Genomic DNA, 14,480 nt, shown 5'->3' on the forward strand with positions numbered 1-14,480 from the left:
CTGACAGGATTCGGAGGGGCTCTGGCCACCCTCTCCTGACCGGGATCCTCAGGCTTCTTCACCGCTGCCCACCGTGCACATCCTCGCCAGATGCTGGGGCAGGTCCCAGGCTCCCTCTCCCATCCCTGTGCCCAAGTGCCATCTGTTCCCAGCCATGACAGTGCCCCCAGCACACTGGGCCACCTGTCCTCCACCCCAGGCCAGGCCACTCACGAGGCAGTGAGGGTGGAGTTAAGCAGCAGGGTAGTCCTGATTCGGTAGAGTTGGGCCAGCGTCAGCTTCCTGTGCTGGGCCGAGATCCCCGGGGGAGGCTCAGGCTGGACCCTGGTCGAGGCCCCTGAGGACAGCTCTCTGCTCCTCCTGGTGGGTCCTTCAGGCTCCCCACCTGGGCAGTGGGCTCCACCCTCTAGCTCTGCCAGCTGGGGGCCAGGGCAAGGTGCTCCCTGGCAATACCAGCTGGGCCCAGCTTCCTGACGGGAGCCCCGAGTCCTCGTGCCAGGGACGGTAGCAGCCAAACAGACTTCCGACAGGCTGCGGCTCGGGGCTGGGGGTGCTCTGCGGGTGGTGGCCCCTGACAGCAGCTGGAGGAGGCTGGCCTCGGATTTGGACTTGAGCAGGTGGGGCAGGCAGGGCAGCAGCTGGACAGGAGTGCGGCGGCGGAGGCGGGGCGAGGGTGGGGGTGACGGGGCTGGTGGTAACTCTGGGGGCCGGGGTGCTGGCTCTGCCGTGGGGGCTGGGGTCATAAACTCTTGCAGGGAGGTGGGGGAAAGGGTGCCGTAGGCAGAGTCCATGGAGCAGGAGCGGCCGTCCACAGGGCCCAGGGGCAGCAGCTCGCTGGTAGGAGTGACAGATGAGGTGGTGGTGCTGAGAGAGGTCTCGTCTGACTGGGAGCTGAAGGGGCCACCCCCGAATTCAGGAGAGGACAGCAACTCCCCAGGCTCCATCACCACCATGGCCAGGGTCTCCGTAGAGCCGTCCGAGGCGCTGTGGGGGCCAAGAGGGGAGTAAGCCCAGCTAAAGGAAGCCTAGACGGCTGGACACAGAAGTTGAGAGCCTTTGGCCTCCTGAGTCTGAGGCTCAAAGACTGCAAGCAGGCAGGCAGCATGTGAGCCCGAAACACAGATATCAGGAATGGTGTCTGTTGTGACCACAACATCCGCTGTCAGATATAGTCTAAGAATCTTCAGCTCAGCTCTGGGCAGCTACCACTAATAGATCAGAGTGGTCACTCAAGTTGAAATCCATTTGCCATCCCCGCTGGTGGGAGGCAGAGCCCCCCTCCCCTTGCCCACTGGGTTCATATCATAAAGCCATGCACAGGGACAGGGGTTCCGCTCAGTGTCGGTGGCCTTGGGGTCCCAGGCAAACGTACCAGTGCTGGGAGTCAAGGCTGTGGCTGCTTTTGCGCAGTATGGTAGGGGAGCTGGCAGCCGAAGTGCTACTCTCCCCACCTTCCTCTTCCTCCTCCTCCTCCTCTTCCTGCTCATCCTCCTCCTCTTCCAGGCTCTGCAGGTGCTGCTGGTTGCCTGGGTGCTCCTGCACACGCAGCTGCTGCAGCTGGTTCTGGAAATGGGGGTACACAGGGGCCCCACAGCCGGTGAGCAGCAGTCCCCACCAGGCTGCCCTGCCAGGCTGCCCACCACTCTGCTCTCACCTGGGCATTGTAGATGGCATCCACCCATCCACGGCACAAAGCTTGGCCACTGGCCTGGAACGTGTAGGCCCCCACAGCGCTGTGGAACTCGTTCAGGTAGATGAGGAGGAAGGAGCCTGGTTAGGAAGGGCTCGCATCAGTGCTAGCTGGGACCAAGACCCCAGCCCACCATAGGTCCCGCCCATCACAGCACCCACCCCCACCCCCCTGCCCCGCACCCATCATAGGTCCCACCCAGGGGCCGGGAGCCAGCCTCCTCACCAGGGTCCCGAAGCTCCCGGCACACGATCTTGTCCACCAGCAGTGGTGGCCTGATGACCTTGGTTCTCTCGGCCTTCTTCACTGCCTTGGTCACCAGCAGCAGGTCAGTGAAGAGAAAGCAGTACACGTCCATCTGGCAGTGGCGGGGGGCGGGGGGGCAGGTAACGTAGGAAGAGCAGGAGAGGCCAGAGGTCAGGGCCAAGGCAGGCACCCTCCACCTGTCTGCTGCAACACCCTCCCCTGGGAGCACTGGTGTCAAGCACCTCTCTTCTTCCACCCCCATTGAACTGAGAGTAACATTCAAATGAAGAACAAGATGACTTTCTCTCATCCAGCTACTTACTTGTGACTTATGCCAGTTAAAAGTTTACATTAAAGAGGGAAAGGAAGGTGGTTTTAAAATCATGATTGGCAGGAGTTCCCTGATTAAGAATCCACCTTACAATGCAAAGGACACTGGTACAATTCCTGGTCGGGGAAGATTCCACATGCCGCAGAGCAACTAAGCTTGTTTGACTAGGGCCCGCGCTCTGCAACTAAGAGAAGCCACTGCAAAGAGAAGCCCGTGCACCAAAACTAGAGAGTAGTCCTGGCTCGCTGCAACTAGAGAAAGCACTCATGCAGCAATGCAGACCCAGTGCAGCCAAATATGAATAAAATTTTTAAAAAATCATGATTTGCAGACTCTGGGTTACACAGTGCTTGAAAAATTCCTAGCTCTGTAGCAAGACTCTAGGCTATTCCCAGTCTGCTCACAGAATGGGCCCCTCACTCCCAAAAGGAACACACGTGGCACTGACAGGTGGGCTAGAATGGCACCTGATGCCCAGGATCTAGCTGCTGTATTTGTAAAAAGTAAACTGCAGGCAGAAAGTAATCCCTCAACACAATATTGTAAAGCAATTATCCTTCAATTAAAAATAATTTTAAAACAAGAAAAAAAAGTCATTCCTCACATAAAGGCACTAGTTTTTGAATTGCCACCCAAGGGATGGGGCAGCTAAAAATCACTGACTAGGGCCCAGGAGGTCCCGAGGAAGAGGTGGTCCAAACTCCACAGGGTGGGGGTGGGGGGCAAGGGCCTTGGGGAGGTTCCTGGAGTCACCTTGCTGTCCTTCCCCTCCTTCATCCTCAGGCTCCCTTCCAGCAGCAGCTGGCGTGTCTCCTCAGGGGAGGCTCCAGGGATGGGGGCTGTCAGGTCCAGATGTAGAAATTCCTTCAGGAGCTGGGGGGTGGGGTTGGGGGTGGGGGCAAGAGAGGTCAAGTTCTGACCCCTCATCTCAGCTGGGAGACCTCAGATGAGATTCCCAGTATAGCTCCCATCTGCCAGTGTGGCTCTTCCCCGCTCCCAGCAGGGCCAAGGACCCCCGCACAGACGGAGGCACCCACCTTGTCCACCTCGTCGTTGCTGCCCTCTACCACCTCGTAGGCGTCGATGCGACCCACCACGGCTGCCAGCCGCTGCCGCTCCTGGCGCTGGCGCATGCACGCGTTCACGTGGTGGATGAAGCGCTCCACCGAGCCGATCTAGGGTGGGCGGGCCAGGGCAGTTCAAGTACGGAGTCAGGAGGGGCCACCAGCCAGGGATGGACCCTGCCCGCGTCCCAGTTACCATGGTGACAACGGCCTCCTTGGCGCGCGGTTCGTCGGTCTTTCTTAGCACCGACTTGAGCAGTAGCGGGTACTTGGTAAGCCGCTGGTGGGGCTTGGCCAGCATGTCACTCAGCTTCAGCCGCTGGCACTGCTGGTGCTTCTCGGCCCACTGAGGCGGGTAGGCGGGGCGGGAATCGGGGCGGGAATCGGGGCGGGCCCCGCCCCCACCTCCAGGCCCCCCTCCCCCCCGCGCCTGCCGCCCAGGGGCGCCCATCGTGCAGTGCCTTGGCCCCCCGGCGAGCCCCACCCGCCCTCACCGTGACATAGGCTCGGAAGAGATCGTTGTCGCGCAGCAGGCCGCGCATGTATTCCATGCAGCCCTCCTCCTCCATGCAGTATCGGATGTAGGGCTTGAAGAGGGAGCCGAACTGGCGCGGGGCGGAACAGGCACAGCACTGGTTACTGCGCGCCCCTCGCGCGGGAGTTGGCCCCGCGCTCGCTCCTCCTTTACTGCCTCTCCCCGACCACCAGGTGGCGAGCTTATTATCCCAGTTTTCCACACGAGGAAACGGAGCCTCAGAGAAAACGATCGACCTCGGCTAGGTGGTAGCAAGGGCACACGGCCAGGTGGGGTTTCACACCACGGCGACCGACTCCGAATTCCACGCCTCTTGACCACCAGGGGTCATTCGAGCCACCGGTTGGGGGGAGGCTGGGGTGTTGGGCAGACGGGATTGGCGCCCCAGCCCTGCCTCTGTGTCCCTGCGTGTGTCCGACCTGGCTCGTACCATCTTAAAGCCTTTGAGGAAATCCCCGGGCTGCAACAGCGTCCGCGTGCGCCGCGCCTTCTCCAGCACCGGCGCCATCACGCTACCCCACAGCCCGCGGTGCAGCCTCGCGATCTCCGGGATGTTGCTGAACAGGCGTTCCGCCTCCACCTGCGGAGCGGGGTTGGTGGTGGAGGTGAGCTCGGCCCCGCCCCTCTTCCTGGTCTCGCCCCTGCCCATCCCCCTCCCGCCTTCATTGTCAGCCCCGCCCCCAGCCTTCTTCAGCACCATCCCATGCCCACCATTAGGGGCCGGGCCCCGTCCCTGCCCATCGCCTTCCCCGCCCCTCAGTCTACCCGTTAGGCCCGCCCCGAGCTTTCTTCAGCACCATCCCACGTCCACAGTTAGGTGCCAGGCCCCGCCCCTCACCCACTCCACCAGTCAGCCCCGCCCCTCACCCACTCCACCAGTCAGCCCCGCCCCTGCCCCGCCCATCCCTGGCTTTAGCCCCTCCCCACTCCCCGTTACTTCCTGGGACCGCCCCCACCCCAGGCCCCGCGGCACCTCACACAGCAGTCCGGACTCTTGCAGGTTCAGGAGGCAGCACAGGAACAGCTGTGGGGGCAAGGAGCACTGCATCTGGAGGCGAGGAGTTCCCCGTCCCGATGCCCCACCCAAACTCTAAGGCTCCCTTCACCCCTTCCCCATCGTGGGAGGCCCTGAGGCAGCCTGGGACAGAGAGAGTTCACCCTTTGAGAAAAGATCCAGTCCCATGGGCCCGCTGGGGGTCCCCTTACCCAGGCCCCACCTGGAGGGACGCTCTGGGAAACTGCCCTGGCCGCCACACCTGGAACTCTCTCCTCCAGCTCTGCCCTGGCTCTCTCTGGTTTCTGCCCAGAGGGTGTCTTCCTTGAACCCACAAGCCCAGGACAGATGCTCCCCAGGGTCAAGTCCCTACACCCCCTCCCCACCCCCAATGCCTACCCATCCTGTCTCCACATCTAGGGTGTGGGCTGCTGGACACCTGGCATACAGCAGGTGTTTAGAAACAGCCGTTGAGTGGATGAGTGAAAGGATGAGGTCTGTGTTACTCAGCTCAACCCAGCAGACTTACCCCAAGCTCCCTCCCCATTCCCCGGGGCCCCAGGGAATCACCTCCACGCCAGGGTGTGGTCCGCCCCCACCCTCCTACCCCTTTGTTGCTTGGCACCTGCTCCTTCTGCAAAGGTTCAAACTCTGCTCAGGGGCACCCAGAGGAGGCCATGGCGGGGGCAGGGGGTGGGTGGGGTGGCTCTGGGCCCCACACTCACATTGGTGATCACCCGCAGCTTCTTAATGTAGGAGGCCTCCGTGTGCAGGAGCTCCCAGACCGCCTCCTGCTGGTGGCACTGCCGCCGGGTCAGTTTCTGTGGGGAGAGCAGGGTATCTTCAGGAGCCCCGGGGGAGCCAGATCAGGGGAGCAGGTGGAGTGGTCCCACACGCAACCTTTTTCCCATTTGAAACACAGAGGCCCCCCAAGTTCTGGGCCAGCCAAGTGGCACACCACACTTTCACCTTGCCTGAGTTCCTCCAAAGCCAGTTAACGACGACAGCAGCCTGGCGGGGCCGTCAGGCTGTCCATGGAACATCCTGCCACCCTAGGAAGGGCCCCGTGGGGTGGGGCAGGGGCGATAATGCCCCTCTTTCCCTGAGGAGGGGGGAGCTGCAGGCAGGCGGGCGGCACCCACCTCGTGCCCGTCAATGAGCTCCCGCCAGCTGTCCTCCAGCCGCAGTCCGGCGTCGTCCTCATCCTCCTCTTCATCCCCTTCTTCCTCCCAGGAGTCGTGGTCAAAGCGCAGCCTCCGGGGCAGCCTGGGCAGCCCGAAGAGGCCATAGGCATGCAGCTTGCCCTCCAGCTGCTCCATCTTGTCCATCTCCTGAGAGGAGACCTGTGATCAGGGTCAGGGGTCAGCCAGCCGCCCTGCCCCAGGGCACCTGGGCCCACATACCCGGCCGTAGGCGCTGGTGCTGGGGCCTGAGCTGAAAAAGCCACTGAAGCGACTGGCTGCCCGGTTCTTCCAGCTGTCACTGCCACTGCTGCTGCTGCTGCTGCCGCTGCTGCTGCCGCTGGGCAGAGAGCAGCTGGAGGGTGTGGGGGGCTCCTGCCCAGGGATGCTTGCTTCCCCTAGGAACTCCGACATGTTCTTGCGTCGGCGACCAGGGGCCTGGCCGGGGAGCAGTGGTCAAGGGGCAGGTCCACCCCGACCCTCACGGCCCCATCTCATTTCCAGGACCTCAAACCTGCCTGGGATGCGGGAGGGTCTCTGCATCCCCCCACCCTATGAGGCCAGCTCTCCTGAGACCTACACATGCCCTGGGGGCTGGAAGGTCCAGACAGGCGCCCCTGGGCCATGCCTCCGCCCACCGCCAACCCCAACCAGCAGCATGAAGCACGTGGGAGAACACAGGGTCACACACACTCAGATGCTCTTAGAAGCCCACATCCAAGTGGATCCCTGACGCACACTCACAAACACAGCCAGTGACAAACAGCTTCATTTCCCACACAATGTCTGCTTGGACACACATGCTCAGACTCCTCGTGCATGAACACTCTCAGAATTCCCAGGCCCACCCGCCCTGGGGTGGGTTAGATCTACCCCGTACACCCCGAGCCAGCCCCCTTTCACAGAAGGGGGAGGAAAGCCCCCAGCAGGAGCAGTGAGGGGCCCAGGTGACCTCCCCTCTGGCCCCTCCCCACCCCCAGCCCTGACACAGCCCCTCCTCACCAGGATATCCAGGCTCTCCCGGCGGCTCTGGGGGTCCACGCGCTCCTGGGCCGGGGGTCCGGCCCCGGCTTGCCGCAGGATCGGCAGACTCAGGGACTTGGAGTCCTTCACTCCCTGCTCCACCTTCCCCTCGTCCCCTGGCTTGGCTGGGGAGTCATGCGGGGATAAGTAGAGGTCCTCAAAACCCAGGCCAGTGGAGGACAAAGCTCCAGTCCTCTCTCCCTGGAGGATCCAAACCAAGGCCTGGCTGCCCTCCCCCAAAGCCCCGCCCGGCCAGCACCCAGCACTGCCGCCCAGCAGAGACACCTGTATGGTAATGAGCCTGCTCAAGGCCATGGCCAACGGGAACCTGAGCTGGGAAAGAACACCCTCCCCAGAGGACCCAGTCATGCCCCAGCTCCCCTGCTCACCTTTGACCCGCAGGTAATGTCCCCCAAACCTGTAGGCCTCAAAGGTAAGAGACAGGGGCGTGTTGGACTGGTCCAGGTAGATGTCCACTTTGCCCAGTGCAATGCCTTTCCTTTCAAATACTGGCAGCAGCACCTCCCTGCCCCAGGACAGGAGGTGTGTGTGTTGGGGGCCATCACATGAACCCCCATCCTGCACAGAGCCATCGCATGAACCCCCACTCCACCCCCCAAAGGAAAAGGGAGACCCCAAGGGGATCACACCTAGGTTCACACATGCACACACAAATAGGAGCTTCACACGTGTATACACAAGCCAATACACCCTCGCCTTCACGTTCGTGTTGACACACCAGGGCCAGACCCTGTCACATGCCAGTCCACGCCCCAGGGGTGGGCCATGTCCATTCAAGTATGGTTCCCAGGCCCTCACTGCACATGAGTGGGGTGCCCATCAGGGAGGACACACTCGTTTGCAGGCCACCACACACACAGTCATACCTGCTGAGGCTACACCTGCCCCCCAGCTCCCTTCTGCCCTCAGCCCCATCGAGCCCTACCCCAGAGACTTCTTCTTCATGGCAGGTACAATCTCCGTCTCAATGTCCACGTTCAGGTCAAATTTCAGGGTAAAGCACTCCTTGCTTGGGTCCTGAGCGGACATGCGTCTCAGCGTGTGCACCCCTCGCACCCTCCCCTCCCCACCCCAGGGTCCTGGTGAGCACAAGGATCTCCCTGTCCTTTTCTGTCCCAGGGAGGCCCCCCCGGCAGCCCTCCTGCTGGAGGCAGGACCTCCTGGAGCATCCCCCACCTGGGCTAAGGTGGGCGGGGCTGGGCTGCAGAGCTGGGCAGAGACAGAGAGACACCTCACTCCACAACCCACCCCTGGTCCTGGAATTCAGAGCAGACAGGCCCAGCCTCGGGAATGGAAAGGGCCCAGGAGGGACAGAGGCTGGGGGGGTGGGGGGGCCGGCTCGGCCAGCCTGGGAGTGCCTTACATCTGTGTGTCTCCTCCTGGCTTTCTTCTTGGAGAGCTTCAGGCCTGTGCTCTTTCGGTCCCTGCAAGGAAGCCAGTCAGGGCAGAAGTTGGAGGCGTGGGTGGGCTCTCATCGGGGTGAGATGTGGGTAAGCCCCAGCTGGTGACCCACCCCTTGCTGACTGTAGGTGGTCAGGTAACTCAGGTTGGTTCAGGCAAGCAGGGGTGGAGGTGGGGAGGGGCTCACAAGGAGCTGTGCGCCCCTTAGTGGCCAATCCAGGAGTCATACCCAGGGTCCCTAGACAGGTGGAGTCTGCTCCCAGAAGCCCTAGAGGCTCATCCTCCAGGAATCTGGGCAGCAGCAGGGGCTAGGAGGGGTCTCTGGTCCTAGATCTGTGACCTGACACCCAGCCTTAGGAGCCCCCAGCTGTCTGCTCCTCCCACAAACCCCTCACCTACCCCTTGCCATCCATACAGCTCTCCTCCTCCTCCTCCAAGTCCACAGCAGGGCTGGTGCGTGGGGGGCATGACCGGGTGGACACGTTCCGTGCCAGGACAGAGCCTGTGGAGTAGAGTGGGAGTGGGGTTGTGCCTGCCTCCTTGTCCCCGGTCCCCTCCTTAGTCTTCCAATACGGCAGTCTCCAGAGGAACCAAAGCCTGCTAGGACCCTGGGACCCCGCCTCCCTAACAAGCCAGGGCCCCTCAGTTCTCCGAGGAGGAGTCAGTCACTGCTTATCATTTATCCATCCCCAGACTCAAAGACACAAGGGCCCTGGAATGACACCCTGGGTGATGCCCTGCACCCAGTACAAATACACCTCAGTTTGCCCATCTATGAAACAGGCATAAAGAAGCGCTGCCTCTAGGATTGTTGCAGGGAGGGACCAAACTCCATGGCACTTTCTTGCAGGTGTCCCATCCCCCCTCCCCTTTCTTGCAGGTCACCACTGTGACCACACCCAAAGTCCCAGGGGGCCCTGGGGAACAGTCCTTTTGTCCCTCTGACCAGCTGGGGAAGGAGACAAAGCCACCTCAGCACAGTCAGCTGGCAGTGGGACTGGGCCAGGTGCCTGTTCAGCAGGAGGGGTTTCTTATTTCCTGCTGCAAGTTCCTTCTGACCTGCCCACCCCACCTCCCACTGCCTCTGCTCGCTGGCTGCCTGGCTGGAGGATCTGCCCAGAAATCCCCTGCCTGGAGGAGAAGATGGAAGGGCTTTCTCCATGCTGGCCCGGGTAGGGGCAGGGGCAGGCCCATCAAGAAGGACCCAGCTCCTAGAGGAGACAGGCTGGCCCTCGAGCAGGGCCGGTCCCCAACTTTTCTTCTTGTTAAAAAACTGGCAGGGGGGAGGATGGCAGGAAGGGATAGTTAGGGAGTTTGGGATGGACATGTACACATGGCGGTATTTAAAATGCATAACCAACAAGGATCTATTGTATAGCACATGGAACTCTGCTCAGTGTTATGTGGCAGCCTGGAAGGGAGGAGGGTTTGGGGGAGAATGGATACATGTATACATATGACTGAGTCCCTTCCCTATTCATCTGAAACTATCACAACATTGTTAATCGGCTACGTGTGTGTGCATGCATGCAAAGCTGCTTCAGTCGTGTCTGACTCTTTGCATCCTCATGGACTGTAGCCCGCCAGGCTCCTCTGTCCATGGGATTCTCCAGGCAAGGATACTGGAGTGGGTTGCCATGGCCTCCTCCAGGGGATCTTCCCGACCTAGGGATCGAACCTGTGTCTATCTCCTGCATTAGCAGGTGGGTTCTTTACCACTAGCACCACCTGGGAATCCCTGTTAATCAGCTATACCTCAATACAAAAATAAAAAACAAAAAACCCACTTGTGGAACAAAAGGGGCAGCGGTGGATTTGGGTTTCATTGTTCAGAGTTGACTCGTGACCTTCTCATGGCCTTGTCATGATGCCTACAGTTACCAGGACCCTGTGCCCCCAGGCAAGGGCTCTAGGGACTGGCCCCTCCCTGTGCTCACCTTGGGGGGGCAGGTCGAAGCGGACGTGCCCATCATAATGCATGGCGCTGTGGAACTTGCTGTCACAGGCCTCACAGAGGTTGAGGGGGCCCCGGTGGTGCAGCTGCTGGCAGTCGGCGTGGTGGCATACCTGTGTGGGAAAGGATGGGGGCAGGGTGGACCCAGACCCCTGTGGTACACAGGGCCCCTGGCCCTACAGAGGCTGCTCTTCATGTCCAAACATCCACGTTCCACAGGGGCCTGGGCTTATTAATTTATCCATCAAGTGTTTCCCAAGCACCTACAAGGTGTCCATTCTGGGGGATGCAGAGAAAGCAAAGCCCTGCCCACAAGAAACACAGTGCCGAGTAAGTAACCATGAAGCAGGTGCTCCCAGGGCCTCTTCCAAAACACAGGCAGAAAGGGCCCCAAAAAGTGAAGCTGGGGCTGCCAGTCAGTTTGCCCAACTCAGTGTCTTCAAACAGAATGCCGTCCCGTCCTCCGTGCCCAGGGCCTCTGCCCTCAATTCTATGACCTGTGCAGCCCCTGAACAGCTGACCCCCCTGGATTTCTAAGTCAGGGTGTGGAGGGGCTTATGGAGGAGTCAGGGAATGATACTGGCATCTGGGTGCCTATGTGGGACCCATGGGCTGTTGCTTAGTGACGTGACATCAGATTTACCCATTCGCTCCAGTCTGCTGTCATCCCCAACCACACGGATGACCTTCCTATCTCCTCCATCCCCTAAGCATCCCAAACTCACTCCCCACTGACCCAGTGCCTACTTTTCCAGGGAAACAGAAGCCACCAGAAGGCACTCCATGAGCCCCAACCACCAGAGCCACTCACCCATCCTGGGCTGTGGAGGCTTCACCCTGCCCCAATCCCAGACCAGCCTTCCACTGAGACCCACCTCTCACCAAGACTCACCTCTCACCAAGACTCACCTCTCACCAGATCATTCCCATAGGCAAACCAAACCAATTCTCCAGCTCCAGCTCCCCCTCCACTTATAACTAAACTCTGTAAAACCAGGCATCCATAACCACCACTTCCTGTTCTCTCCTCCCATTACCCTTTATTTTCTTTTCCCTCAACTTTTTGTTTTAAAATAATTCAAACCTACAGAAAGTTGTAAGAATAGTACAACAACATCTACACACCCTTCTAGTTCTGCCATTCATTCACATTTGCCACAATGCTCATGACACCACTCCCCTGGTGAGGAAATCGACACCACCTGGGAGCACAGATGTTCTCGTGCAAAACGCCACACAACTCTATGTGTGGTCATACTCGGGGAAACTCAGTGATGATACTTTGTCCAACTTTAGTTTACCTTGGCATTTCCACAAGTGTCTAAATAATGTCCTTCACAGATTTTTTTCCCCACATGGTATCCAATCAAGGTTCATATGTATGTACATTTGGCTGTGTTTGTTCATCCCTTTAAGAATGAATGCCCTGGGACTTCCCTAGTGGTTCAGTGGCCAAGACTCCAAGCTCCCAATGCAGGAGGCCTGGGTTCGATCCCGGGTCAGGAAAGTAGACACCACATGCCGCAACTAAGAGTTTGCATGCCAAAACTAAAGATCCTGCATGCCTCAGTGAAGATCAAAGATCCTGAGGGATGCAAATAAGAACCAGTACAGCTAAATAAATAAGTAAAAAAAATATATATATATACTTAAAAAATAAAAAAAAAGAATGAATGAATGTCCCGCATTTTCCACCCTGTCTTTCAGGACATTGAAGCAGCTAGGCCAGCAGTTTTGCAGAAAGCCCCTCCTTCTGGATTTGTCTGGGGGTCTCGCATAGTTTGCTGTCATTCAGTTGCTCAGTTGTGTCTGACTCTTTGTGACCCCATGGACTGTAGCACGCCAGGCTTCCCTGTCCCTCACCATCTCCCGGGGCTTGCCCAAACTCATGTCCATTGAGTCAGTGATGCCATCCAACCATCTCATCCTCTGTCATCCCCTTCTCCTCCTGCCTTCAATCTTTCCGAGCATCAGGGTCTTTTCCAATGAGTCAGCTCTTCATGTCAAATGGCCAAAATATTGGAACTTCAGCTTTAGCATCAGTCCTTCTAAAGAATATTCATGATTGATTTCCTTTAGGATTGACTGGTTTGATCCCCTTGCAGTCCAAGGGACTCTCAAGAGTCTTCTCCAACACCATAGCTCAAAAGCATCGATTCTTCTCCCATAGTTTAAAGATGAGCATATGGGCAGGGACGACGGAGAGTGGACTATGTCTTCTTCAGAGTGCCCGACTGCCAGACCATCTGGGGATCTCACTGTACCTTGTTTGTTTGTTTGCTTTAATATTTACTTATTTGGCTGTGCCGGGTCTTAGTTGCAGCTGACAGGCTTAGCTGCCCTGCTACACGTGGGATCTTAGTTCCCTGACCAGGGATCAAACTCCTGTCCCCTGTATTGTGGATTCTTAACCACTGTTCTACCAAGGAAGTCCCCTCGCTGTACTCTGTAAAGGCATGTTCTCTCTCTGTAATGAGTAGATACAGGGCTTCTCTGGTGGCTCAGTGGTAAAGAATCCACCTGCAATGCAGGAGACTCAGGTTCAATCTCTGGGTTGGGAGATCCCCTGGAGAAGGAAATGGCAAACCACTCCAGTATTCTTGCCTGGAAAAGCCCATGGACTGGGGAGCCTGGCAGGCTATGGTCCATGGGGTCACAAAGAGTTGGACACGACTTAGCCACTAAACCACCAATGAGTAGGTAGTCCTGGGGTGACACTTTGAGATAGCCTGCTCCCCAGTGATTGCATACTCCAGGACTTTAGTCCTCACCGATGGCTTTTGCCTAAATCAAACTATTACTACGATGGTTGCAACTGGAGATTTTCTAATTCTTCCATTTTCTCGCAGACGCTCTCCCAACAATTCTGCTCCCTTCCCAACTTGCTCTTCTAAGGTCGCTGCTGACATCCACACTCCAAAGCCCTCTTGTCTGTTCTCCCAGGGCCCAGCATTTGACATGGTCTCTTGGAAACTGTTTCTTCCTCAGCCCCCAGGACCCATGCATTGCCTATTCCCTCCCCTCTCAGCCCCCTTACCTGCTTCCTGCTTTCTCCCCATCTGTGGACCCCTCCTCATTTTACCCACACCCACTGTCCTGGGGAGGGCTCCCAGGTGATCTGTCCAGTGGGGACCAGGCCCAAGACTCTGGACCCACTTTCTCCATCCTCCTCCTGGATCCCAACAAGCATCTCAAACTTAAAAGGTCCTCACATGAGCTCCTGAAATTTTCCACATGGCTCTACCCATCTTGATTACTGGCAACACCTTCTGGCTATGCTGATGTTATGAGTTGAATTATGTCCCTCAAAAAGACAGGTTCAGGGTATTCCCTGGTGGTCCAGTGGTTAGGACTTGGTGCTTTCACAGCCATGGGCCTGGATTTGATCCCTGGTTGGGGAACTTCTGCTGTTGTTGTTTACTTGCTAAGTCATGTCTGACTCTTTGTGACCCCATGGACTGTAGCCCATCAGGCTCCTCTGTCCATGGGATTCTCCAGGCAAGAATACTGGGGTGGGTTGCCAATTCCTTCTCCAGGGGATCTTCTTGACCCAGGAATGGAACTTGCATCTCATAAACTGGCAGGCAGATTCTTTACCACTGAGCTTACCTGGGAAGACCCAGTTGGGGAAGTAGAATCTCACAAGCCAGGTGGCACAGCAAATAAATAAATAGTGTTTGGTTTTTTTTTTTTTAAAAAAAGATAGGTTCAGTCCTAACCCCCAGCACCACAGAATGTGCCTTTGGTGGAAAGAGGGTCATTACAGATGTCATTAGTGAAGCTGAGGTCATAATGGGGTCTATAATCACACAGGATAGAGTATGGAGTAACCATATGACTAGTATCCTTATAAGAGAAGAGACACAGAGAGGGGACACATAGTGAGAAGCCGTGTGACAACAGAGGCAGCGACTGGAGTCATGCACCTACCAGCCAAGGAATACTGAGGAACACCAGGAGGTGCCAGAAGCTGGAGGAAGCAAGGGAGAATCCTCCCCTGGTAACTTCCAAGGGAGAACGATCTGACCACATCTTAATTT

The 14,480-nt window shown here is 57.9% G+C and overlaps 1 protein-coding gene and 1 long non-coding RNA gene across 13 annotated transcripts in view; one reads left to right on the forward strand and one right to left on the reverse strand.

Annotated features, from left to right (window-relative positions):
* The window catches only part of PLEKHG5 (pleckstrin homology and RhoGEF domain containing G5), a 53,800-nt gene that overhangs the window by 560 nt on the left and 38,760 nt on the right, over positions 1-14,480 (reverse strand). For 4 of the 12 annotated variants that reach the window (XM_081490365.1, XM_081490374.1, XM_081490366.1 and 1 more), the window contains 18 exons: positions 10,424-10,553; positions 8,886-8,988; positions 8,449-8,509; positions 8,011-8,102; positions 7,044-7,590; positions 6,264-6,479; positions 6,003-6,191; positions 5,586-5,681; positions 4,840-4,890; positions 4,297-4,446; positions 3,826-3,936; positions 3,528-3,677; positions 3,305-3,442; positions 3,021-3,140; positions 1,916-2,048; positions 1,655-1,770; positions 1,373-1,563; positions 214-984 (listed from right to left, as the gene is read on the reverse strand). In XM_081490365.1, coding sequence (XP_081346491.1) covers positions 214-984; positions 1,373-1,563; positions 1,655-1,770; positions 1,916-2,048; positions 3,021-3,140; positions 3,305-3,442; positions 3,528-3,677; positions 3,826-3,936; positions 4,297-4,446; positions 4,840-4,890; positions 5,586-5,681; positions 6,003-6,191; positions 6,264-6,479; positions 7,044-7,590; positions 8,011-8,102; positions 8,449-8,509; positions 8,886-8,988; positions 10,424-10,553 — 3,365 coding nt within the window. Of the gene's footprint in view, positions 1-120; positions 985-1,372; positions 1,564-1,615; positions 1,771-1,915; positions 2,049-3,020; positions 3,141-3,304; positions 3,443-3,527; positions 3,678-3,825; positions 3,937-4,296; positions 4,447-4,839; positions 4,891-5,585; positions 5,682-6,002; positions 6,204-6,263; positions 6,480-7,043; positions 7,591-8,010; positions 8,103-8,448; positions 8,510-8,885; positions 8,989-10,423; positions 10,554-14,480 lie in introns of those variants that run through there. The other 8 variants (XM_081490373.1, XM_081490370.1, XM_081490368.1 and 5 more) reach the window with 5 other exon arrangements.
* LOC145506253 (uncharacterized) lies at positions 4,039-10,286 on the forward strand. Its single transcript, XR_014053655.1, has 3 exons — positions 4,039-4,135; positions 4,307-4,471; positions 6,094-10,286. It is a non-coding gene; the product is annotated as an uncharacterized LOC145506253 (long non-coding RNA).

The sequence above is a fragment of the Giraffa tippelskirchi genome, chromosome 5 (assembly GCF_054371585.1).
Source record: "Giraffa tippelskirchi isolate mGirTip1 chromosome 5, T2T-mGirTip1v1.2.pri, whole genome shotgun sequence".
NCBI lineage: Eukaryota > Metazoa > Chordata > Mammalia > Artiodactyla > Giraffidae > Giraffa > Giraffa tippelskirchi.